At 41.2% G+C, this 11336-nt stretch overlaps 1 protein-coding gene across 1 annotated transcript in view; it reads right to left on the bottom strand.

Moving 5' to 3' along the window:
• Nucleotides 1-9094, bottom strand: part of LOC139386510 (protein-glutamine gamma-glutamyltransferase K-like) — a 23035-nt gene extending 13941 nt beyond the window's left edge. The window contains exons 1-4 of the mRNA XM_071132089.1: nucleotides 8851-9094; nucleotides 4508-4785; nucleotides 4183-4374; nucleotides 649-900 (exon numbers count right to left, since the gene is read on the bottom strand). Coding sequence (XP_070988190.1) covers nucleotides 649-900; nucleotides 4183-4374; nucleotides 4508-4784 — 721 coding nt within the window. The 5' untranslated portion in view covers nucleotide 4785; nucleotides 8851-9094. The remainder of the gene's footprint in view (nucleotides 1-648; nucleotides 901-4182; nucleotides 4375-4507; nucleotides 4786-8850) is intronic.
• Nucleotides 9095-11336: the final 2242 nt, after the last annotated feature.

Below are 11336 nucleotides of genomic sequence, written 5' to 3'. Positions count from 1 at the left end.
TCAATTTATTTTCATTTTACCAAGTATGTGCATGTACATCTTTAGTTTTAATGAATCAAAACGCACATCCTGAAAGTGTTTTAATTCCAGAGACCTCAAAATACAGGTTTTGATTGAACAGTTAGAGACAATAACGGTAAAGCAGATCAACATCAATTGGCAAAGACCAGAGTCCCGAGCAAATGGACGTGTGGTCTTGAATGAAACAAGTGTTCTCGGTCAAGCAGTGACTCTTTTTGTGATGGATAGCAACACGTTATTTGGCAGTGAGCTACGTGCCCTGCCTATGTGTACATTTACATTAGTGCTGTTCTGAGAGACCAAGAGGATAAATTGTAGTCCCAGAACCAGCCTCCTCTGTGTCTGCTCTGGGATCTGTCACACTTGGCCCTGGTGTTTGAATTTGGCTGTCCCTATTGCAATGGAATAACCACATTGAAATACTAGACCTATATACAGCATCGAAGCTGAATTGTGAGCACGGGTGGGTGTTGTTTGGACGTCAGTGGCAATGGTCCTGAAACATGCAAACCCCGCCCACCCAGTTTGCTAGGCAACCTAATCAAAGCGCAACTTTTGTCTCTCTATCTACCTCCTCTCTTCTTTTCTCTACCTTCTGCTGTCTCATAACACTCCACTCATCCTTACCTTCACACCATGGGTTGAACAGCATGACGACGTCTTTGCTGGGGTCGTGTGTGACGGCCACCTCCCGCTTAGGGCACTTCACCATCACAGTGAGCTTGTACTGGCCAATCACGGCTTTGGGATGCGAGTTTACGGACAGCTTGATCCTGTTGCCGTTCTGCTTCACGATCTTAGCCTCCCAGCTGTTGTCCTCCAGTTCCTCCACCAATTTAATTATGATGTGTGTGCCCTTAGACACCATGGGGACGGGTCCTGTCAGACAAATGAATAAATGATTAGTTTACAATTATCAGGGTAGTAAAACAAAGCTTCAGGGTAATTTAAGCAGTGTCGTAACAGTGCAATCAGTGTAATATCCATGTAATAACAGTGTAATATTATGTAATAACTCATAATATTGTTGTAATAACAGTGTACTAACAGTGAAATATTGATGTAATAGCATTGTCATAACAGTGTAATATTGGTGTAATAACAGTGTAATTCAAATCAAAATCTAACTTTATTTGTCACGTGTGCCGAATTCAACAAGTGTAGACTTTACCGGGAAATGCTTATTTACAAGCCCTTAACTCTTCTTGAACTGCACTGTTGGTTAAGAAAATATTTACCAAGTAGACTAAAATAAAAAGTAATAATAAAAAGTAACACAATAAGAATAACAATAACGAGGCTATATACAGGTGGCACCGATACCGAATCAGTGTGTGAGGGTACAGGTTAGTTGAGGTAATCTGTACATGTAGGTGGGAGTGAAGTGACTATGCATAGATAATAAACAGAGTAGCAGCAGTGTACAAAAGGGAGGGGGGGGTCAATGTAAATTGTCCGGTGGTGATTTGATTAATTGTTCAGCAGTTTTATGGCTTGGGGGTAGAAGCTGTTGAGGAGCCTTTTGGTCCTAGACTTGGCACTCCGGTACCAATTAGTGTAATGTCGGTGTAATAGCAATGTAATAACAGTGTAATATTGGTATAATAACAGTGTAGTGGTGCCTGAAACCCACCTCAACAAACTACGCAATGTACAGGGGTGCGTTTGTAAATTCACTCTGGCTATCTACTTCAATATCAGAGCACTCTCGTCTGAATGTGCCAGAGCGCAGAATAACTGATGAATTTACGAACGTTCAACACCTGTTGAATATGGCTGGTGTTGGTAAACGTCAGCACAAAAGCATAATTAAATTGTTGCCAGCAGCACAGTTACAGTCACCAATGCTCTGGATAACATGAAAACAGCCTGACCAGCTCTGATAGGACGAGTAAAATGATCAGAGTGAGATGGTCTCTCATTTTTGTCTGGAAGTAGCTAGCAAGCTAGCCAAAGTTAGCCAGATAGCTTGGGTGCTTGACTGCCTTTGTGAGGTCAGAACACTTGGATCAACCATAATCCTCGGCCAGAGCGTCCAGTGTGCGCTCTGAACGCTCAGAGAGCGAAACACTCTGAACGCCCAGAGCGCACTCCAGATAGATATGGATTGCTCTCTTATCTCTGATGGAAACTGAGCCAACCCACATTGCATTCCTACCTTTCCTGAACATGTCAAAGGGCTCACTCTTCAGTCACAAAAGGACCACACTAAACCAACATTTAAATGTACATAGATTCAAACATACACACGCACCCTTAACAGCTGCACATGACTGGCACACACATTCTATTGTAGAGGCAGGAAATCACATTCCTCTCGTAACCATGGAGATGGCCATTCCAATACCATCACACTCTACTTGGCAAATGTCAATGTTGACTATTTATACAGAGTGAATGAGTATGTACATGTGTGCTTGCTTGTCTGTACTTGCATGTGTGAAAGAGCAAGAGAAAGCTCTGCAAACCAGTGAAATGTTTTAATTGAATTTACCTTAAAAGATACGAAATAAGGTAAGATAGTGGAATGACAGTGGTCTATCTTTAATGGTAATGTGTAGTCTTGTATGCAGAAAAGTGAGAAAAACCACAGTATCCACATCATTGCAATTCATAGTCTGCTGTCCCAGAGAGTGACAGTGCCAAACCAAGTGTAAACCACAAATGTGTCACTGTCATACAGTTCAGTTCAGCTGAGATAAACACAGTGTAGTACTGTGAAAAGTCCACTGAGAGCATAGACACATAACGTCCTCACAAACATATAGAACCTCATAAAGTATGTGTGCCTGTGTGCGTAGGCCTATCACATCTCTAGGCTGGTGTTTTGCTTTAAGCTAATGGGTTTCTCTCTGTCTCTCTAAGCGCTTGTTGAGAGGTAATCTATCCAAACACTGTCTCTCTACTAGCATTGTTAGTAAGGGCAGCCGCTGAGTCCTTATTAGTCTCCATAGTTTGGATTCCTTATGACGGAAAAATGGCATGTGTCAATTTGCAAATACACATAGTGTGCAGGAGATCTTTTTCTCTTTCAGACCTCCAAGGTTTTGTCAGACACACTCAGGAAGTCATTCAAGGCAACAACTATAGAGCATCCTTCTTTCATATCATATCATTTCCTCTTCTTAGAATGAATCATAGTTGTGAAAGTGAATTAAAGATGTGTTTTTCCTGCCCATATGACTGACAGGAAACTGGGCTATATATAGAGCCTGAGTAACAAGGGATTTGACCCTTCACCTCTGCAGCAGTTGGTATGAAAGAAGAGGAGTTCTTCCTGGTCAGTTCACAAGATCAGGAAAAACTCCTGGCCACATCAAAACAGCAATATGTGGTGGAGTAAGAGTAATGGCATTATTTGTGAGCTTTAGCCATAATATACTACCAAAGTCATAAATACCAACTAGGGGCTCGGCTAGCGGATAATCCTGAATAAATCGTGAAAAATTATTAGTGAGACAGTTACAGACGCACAAATATCCTACCCCCAAGACATACTAACCTCTCACCACTAAAATAACAGGGGAGGTTAGCATTTGTTGGGGGGATATGATATTTGTGCGTCTGTAACTCTCTCACTCATCATTATTCATGATTCATTCAGGATTATCTGTAATGGTTAGAAATGGTTAGAAACATATTATATTCTTATTTACAGTAAAGATGAAACACAACCAAAACAAACAGCAAACACATCCAACAAGTTTATCGAGTCACAAGCTTGATGTAGTCATTATGTGCTAGGAATATGGGACCAAATACTTAACTTTTTACTACATTAATACACATAAGGGAATTTGTACCAATACTTTTGGTACGCTAAAACTGGGGGGGGGGGGGGGGGGGGGGGGCTGACATTTCTAAACGGTTCACCTGATATCACCTGATACGGTTTACCTGATAAGGAACAAATCACACTGTCCCAATACTTTTGGAGTTCAATGTATGTCTTAAGCGGTGTAAATAATGTTCACAATTCTAATTCTAATTCTAATATAACAGCTGCCTAGCTGCCTTCCTTTCTTGTGTCTGGGGACCCAGGAAACAGCTGGACACATCCTACAACTTGATAGTATATCATGTTTCATGTAAAGGACATACTGTACTGTACCAAGGATAACAAAATAGCCTTTTTGTGAGAGCCCTCAAAGTCAAACTGACCTGTCTTGAGTTCCAGGTGGAGTTTGTCTGTGTTGGAGTTGAAAGGTCGCGACAGGTCCAGTTCCATCTGGAACGTCTGGCCACGTCGGATGATGAGCTCATTGCCATGGTAAAGGTTGGTGTGATGCTCCAGGCGGTTCTGACCCGTCTTAGAGCTCAGTAGATCCACCGAGCGCACCGACAACATCAGTTCTGAGAGAGAGATTTAAAAAGATAATGCAATGGTCAGTGCTTACTGCTTATATATAGGGCCAGGGGTTTGTCCTATGGGGTTACTATTATGAACTAATGAATTTGACTGATTCTGATGCTTCATGTAACCTACCTTCCAGCTCGTTGTCTCCAGTGTGGGGCTGAGGAGGCTCGGGGAGCGTGGCTGGTTTCACCCCGTCATCCGTGATGACAGTGTCTGTGATGTCATACGAGCTGCTCTGGCGTCGACAGCAGCAGGGGCACATCTTCTGAAACCAATGGCGACAGCCTCCCTGCTTCTTAGAATTAGACTCCGCCTCCTTCTGGTTGGTTATCTGCACTGTGGTCGGGGCGACGCCATGGAAACGGCCCACAACAGAACCACTCACCGTCGACCGGTCTCCTGGCATTCTGAGAGGGGTGATACAGAAGTTAGAGATGAGATGAGACTGTTAGAGGGGTGATACAGAAGTTAGAGATGAGATGAGACTGTTAGAGGGGTGATACAGAAGTTACAGATGAGACTGTTAGAGGGGTGATACAGAAGTTATAGATGAGACTGTTAGAGGGGCGATACAGAAGTTATAGATGAGATGAGACTGTTAGAGGGGTGATACAGAAGTTAGAGACGAGATGAGACTGTTAGAGGGGTCATACAGAGGTTAGAGATGAGACTGTTAAGAGGGGTGATACAGAAGTTACAGATGAGATGGGACTGTTAGAGGGGTGATACAGAAGTTAGAGACGAGATGAGACTGTTAGAGGGGTGATACAGAAGTTAGAGATGAGATGAGACTGTTAGAGGGGTCATACAGAAGTTAGAGATGAGACTGTTAAGAGGGGTGATACAGAAGTTACAGATGAGATGAGACTGTTAGAGGGGTGATACAGAAGTTATAGATGAGACTGTTAGAGGGGTGATACAGAAGTTAGAGATGAGACTGTTAGAGGGGTGATACAGAAGTTAGAGATGAGATGAGACTGTTAGAGGGGTGATACAGAAGTTAGAGATGAGATGAGACTGTTAGAGGGGTCATCCAAAAGTTAGAGATGAGACTGTTAAGAGGGGTGATACAGAAGTTACAGATGAGATGAGACTGTTAGAGGGGTGATACATAAGTTAGAGATGAGACTGTTAGAGGGGTGATACAGAAGTTAGAGACGAGATGAGACTGTTAGAGGGGTGATACAGAAGTTACAGATGAGATGAGACTGTTAGAGGGGTCATACAGAAGTTAGAGATGAGATGAGACTGTTAGAGGGGTGATACAGAAGTTACAGATGAGATGAGACTGTTAGAGTAACATTACTATTCCTATACTTGATCAACTTGGTTTTTATTCTCTCCGCTTAAATTTTTTCCTCCCTCCATTCCAGAAACTAGCTTGTTTTCTTTTTAATCTTTTCTCACAATTACCACATTCCTGACTCACACTTTTTTTCAACTGTCTGCCTTTCCCAAAGCATGCCAGGGTAGTTAGCCGTTTGTCCCAGGTCAGACACTCCCCAAATTCCCCAAACATCCCAGCATAACTCTTGACTCACTGATTGATACCGGACCCTACAGCCCCACCTAGTCACAGATGTATGTGTGTGTAATCTCTAGAAATGATGGGAAACAATAATCATATTTTCATGACAACGCAGAGCACTTAATTAATCCCAGTTACATCTAGTTCCTCTTTTTAGACCGCCATTCATCAAAATGAAAGGTTAGGGGAACCACGAGACTATGAATCTGAGTGGATCCAGGCTAGAGTTCAGGCTTCAACTCTAAACATAATGGGAGTTCAATGACAAATGTCAGAGGTCAGGTGAGTTAAAAACAAGAGGAACATGAAGCATGTTTAAAGAAAACCACGAGGAGTTTCCAACCATGGTCTCCATCTGTACTTTATCTGCTGTGTCTAAACATAAAAGACACTTTAATGTGTGTAGAGGCTAGTGAAAAGGTTTCACAACCCTTTTGATCATTAAGACTGCTAAGAGAGCAAAACAGAAAGAACACAGGGAGAAGCTCAGAGGGAGTAGAGTGAACAGCGAGTGGGTGTAGCAGAGGGGTGTGTAGTCATGGTGGGCTTAGTAACTATACCACTGTGTGTGTGTGTGTGTGTGTTTATAATTGAATGCATTCATGTGTGAATGACTGATTTCTAAACTCCTCAGTCCACATGCTGGTCCAATAATGTTCCCCTCCCTTACAGTCATCCAAATGTCCTAAGAATTGTCAGAAAGAGAACGTATTGTGTTTTTGAAAAAGAGCAATACGTGTCAGAAGCATTACTTATCATGTAACAATGATGACAAATGCAAATGCCAAAGTCAAAATTGCTTGCAACATACAATTGGGACCCCACCCAAAACCACCCTGTTTCTAGCACCACTCCACGATGTTTCCATGGTCCTCTCTTTCACCCGTGCCTGCCCCTGTCCCTCCACCTGTTTCCCTCCCGCACAGTGGGTTTGTTTTTGGCAGTTAGCACCTTGCTAGCATGATTGGAATGCACACGGGCCACTGAGATAAGAGCTTCTAATTCAATGCACTTTTCCAACAATAACACCCAAATACAATGAGTTGAAGCCTGCTTCCCCAACAGACATAAAACATCCCTCAAAGTGATGCCTGATGTAGATAACACCCACAATCAGCATTTGTTTAAAAATGAAATGGCATGCAACACATATTCTATCGCCACTTGTTTGAGAACAAAGGTCAATAGACCACATGAGAGGTGAAATGATGGCAGAGGTCATAGGATAAAGTGTAAAAATGGCACATGATATTTCATTGAAGCACACCAGCTAGCACATAATGTTCTGAGAACCACTTGTTTCTTAGCGCTTGGTCAGAGTGTGGTTGTCCTGTGGTTATTTTGCATACAACCTTCCCACAACTTTCTGGAAATGATGCAGGATAGTTGCTTGGCTTTGGAACTTTCTCAGCACATTTAAGGATCTTTCTTTTCTTGGTACTTCATTACTTTAACAGAAGGTTAAAAATTCAAACATTTACATTTTGGTAATGTTCTAGGAACGTTCTCCAACTGGTTTGACATTGGGAATGTTCTCAAATTGTTCAGAGAATGTTAAGAAACAACGTTTTTCTGTGGGAATTTCAGTACTTTAGCATAATGTTTCCTATAGATTTCCCCATGGTTCTATTGAAAGTAAAGTTCTCAAATTGTTCAGAGAATCTTAAGAGAAACTTTTTTTTTTAAACAAGAAAACTTTAGTAACGTTCAGAGAATGTTTTAATAATGTTATTTAAAAACATATACAATCCGTTCTCAGCATCAACAAAACTCTATCTTCTATCTTGTTAAGTGTGTTCAGTGTGTTCGGCCACACCTGATCTTAATGAGTGCTTGTTTCCTTTGAAATGAGGTCTACTTGAATAGACTAAAATGAACAGCTGTGTATGCGTAAAAAAACATGGCATGCTAGCTCCATCCTGCTGGCACAGTGGAATAATTACATGGATAGAGAAGAGAAGATTATGTTTGAATCTGATGCCGTGTCACAATAAAAAAATAACTGCGTTTGCACGATTAATGCCTAAGGAAGTGAATTTCCATGTATCCAATCTGTGCTTGGAGTTCTAAAAAGTTAACCCAAAATAATCTAGCAGTGTTATTAAAAGTCTTATTGAAACATTCAGTGAAAGTTTTAAGGAGTCATTATTATAAGTATTTATTTTTCTTAATTGACTTGCTTAATTAAAATAAAATAAGAAACTCAAAATAATGTTTATATTCTCAAAGCGTTAATAAAACCTCCCAGGAAAACTTTCAGGGAACCATATTAAAATGTTCTCAGAACCTCCCTGCAACCTAAAAATTAACATTCCCAAAACAGCCAAATATTCACTTCAGTTCTCAGAACGTTATAGCTTGGTTCCCAGGAAACCTATAGCTTGGTTCCCAGAACCAATGGGAAATGAGAAAGTAGGTTCCCACAACTTCCAAGGAACCACATGCTAGCTAGGCAACATGATGTGAGGGAACAAGAAAAATGTGTTTTAATATCAGCATGGTATCTGAAATATTTCTGTAGACTTAAGTTTGCAATTGGGAATACTTCATCATTTTATGAGCAGAAGAGCCTTGTGACACTGGAGCCAATAGGCAGAACACCCATCAACCCATGTCAAGTGAAACGTAATATTTCTCAACTGAGCTAATAACTCTGTCTCTATCTACCATTTAATTACTTGGTATTTTGCTTAGGCTACATGATCAATAGGCTACATGATCAATAGGCTACATGAGCACTTTCCTCTGCCTGCCTTTTATGAGATTATCACTCACTGCAGTGAGTGTCTAACGGTTCGCAAATCAGCAAAACGCATCCCGACTGATAAAGTTGTGGAAAAGCTCATCACATGAGTATCCTACCACAGTGTAACTATTTGTCAAGAGTTGTAAGCGCATTTTATAAATAGGTCATTTAAATACGAATTAATGAAAAAATCCTTACTTTGTCTTGGGTGATGGCTTCTTGATTCACCAAAAAAAGTTTGAGTGCGTTTTAAAGTTTTCAATGGCTCTCCGTTCTTGTATGATCAGGTTTAAAAGTTTTTCTTACCAGTTCCTATGTCTCTTACATACGCGTCTTAGATACTGGTTTATACACTCCTAAGGAATGCAAACGGCATTTGATTTGACACACCCTCTGCTTCAAACCTCCCCTCCCCCGCCCCTCCAGTCACCGTTAGCACAGTAGTAGGCTATATCAAATGAACCATTGTAGCCCAGGATGTCCCGTGTGGAGCATCGAGGCACAGCATAGCAAACCCGCAGGTTACGCAATAGCAGGCCGTTTGTTTCCAATGCAGAAAGGGAGGGGAAATACAGGGAAAGGCAGTGGAGGGAATAAAAGAAGGGCATGTGGTAAGAAAAAAAAGCGACATAGGGAAGGAAGTGAGTAACAAAGGCTGGTTATCACCCTACCCTACCCTCATCTACAGTGGGTGGACTGTGATGATCATATCCATCACCTTTGGATACAGTGGCAGCTGAATAGAAACTGTCCATTCTAAACTAAGTCAAAGGACATTTTAGCATCTCCAATGTATGAATTTAACCTCTACCTGAGTGGCTGCTTGACATAATACTGTAGGCCTTCTCATTCCCTCTCTAAATTTGGATACAACTCATCACTATATCCTAATGCATGTAAAGACAGTGAGTGAGCTAAACAGTAGGCCTACGCGCAACACACACACACACATCCCTGAAAAGGTTAGTATGGTCTCATTCCTTGTCAACTTCCCTTAATGACTTTCGGTTCTGTTTTACTTTACACCCCCGCCTCACTTTTTCATAACTCATGACCTCACAAGCTGGACCCCATCTGTGACAAGAGTTCCTCTGAGTTCCTACCGTAATCTTCTCAGAAAGTCATATCCTGGATCAATATCCTTTTTGGTCATGGGGCTGAAATGTCAAGCTGAGGCAGATCGAGAGTTTGAGCAGAATAAAAATAAAAATAAAAATAAAAATGAATGTTGGTCTTTCAGAATTACATTCAGTCAGAAACAATGACACATGATGACATGAGAACATCTAATTTATTAGTCTATACTGTAGGTTTTTGTCAAGACCTGTGTCCAATGTGTGCTCTCAGAAAACTCTTCCCACATTCAACTCATCAGGTAAATGAAAACACCTGTCACCTACACCTGAGTTCCAAGTCGCCTGGTGATGTTCCCACCCACTAGGCATACACTGGTTGAATCAACATTGCTTCCATGTCATTTAAATTAAATGAAGTTTAACCAACGTGGAATAGACGTTGAATTGACATTTGTGCCCAGTATGTCCTCACAGAGACCTGTCATGTAGCAGTGGAGGGGAAAGTATGACTTGTCTGTGGTTTACTTTATCATCACAAACTGCCCTGCCCTGTCCTGTCTAAACTTGCCCTTGCGAGTGATAAATAATACCTTTAACATCATGTTGACGTGATTGAATGTGATGAAGAAGGTAATAATCAGGATGCACTGAATAGATTCTCTTACAAAACCTTTGTCCTACAAAATCTCACAAAACCACCCACTCTTTAAATCTCAGGTTTATACGTATATGTAAAAAATAATTATGCTTGTCTTACTACAGTACACCAAACACAGTCTAGAATTAGACTTCTTGTGATTGAGGCTTAGGGTCAAGAGTCACGATTGGTATGTGCCATATTGACACTTTGTTAAATAATAACGGAGTCACCTCTCCCATTACTACTGCAGCGGACGGTGTAAGGAAAGTTTTTTTTTAATTCAGTGGTCAACGGCAGCTCAAACATCTTTGGAATCAGTTTGTGACTAAGACCTGAAAGATGAAAGCTGACCGCTACCTCAAGTCTACTGCATAGAATCTGAATAATCCCTGCAAAGGTTGGCAAGTAGTGAAAGGTTTGGAGTGCAAAAAAAATGCACAACTTCCTAAACAACTGCTGGTAGACACATAAGCGGTAAGTGAGAAAACCTCTATTTTGAATCAGCATTTCCTTGACGCAGGCAAATTATTTGAAAGTGTTAAATGTCAAAATGAGCACCCTGTGTAAAATTACCTGATACCCCTGTCTATTCCTTCTCCAGGTTCTCCTTCTCACCCTTCTCAGTCTCAGAGGTGTCTAGAGACCTGATGGCAAACTGATGTCAAAATCATCCCCTGCCCCTGATGATCTAGACCCCCGCCTTCTACAATTGGCTGCTGACATCATTGCTATGCCTTTAACATGCATCTGCAACCTCACCTTAGAAAGTAATGAAATCCCCAAACTATGGAAATCAGCATCTTTGTCCTACCTTTTTTGGAAGGAGGAGATCCCACTCAACTGAACAACTATCGGCCCATATCTAAATAGTCTGTTTTGGCAAAAGTAGTCCCTAGTCAATATACAGTTTATGGTCTACCGTCAGGAAAACAACATTCTGAGTGGCATGCAGTCAGGTTTCAGTTCAA

Source organism: Oncorhynchus clarkii, chromosome 28 (assembly GCF_045791955.1).
Source record: "Oncorhynchus clarkii lewisi isolate Uvic-CL-2024 chromosome 28, UVic_Ocla_1.0, whole genome shotgun sequence".
Taxonomy (NCBI): domain Eukaryota; kingdom Metazoa; phylum Chordata; class Actinopteri; order Salmoniformes; family Salmonidae; genus Oncorhynchus; species Oncorhynchus clarkii.
The sequence above is the reverse complement of the archived record's forward strand: the minus strand, read 5'-3'. Positions and strand labels throughout refer to the sequence as shown.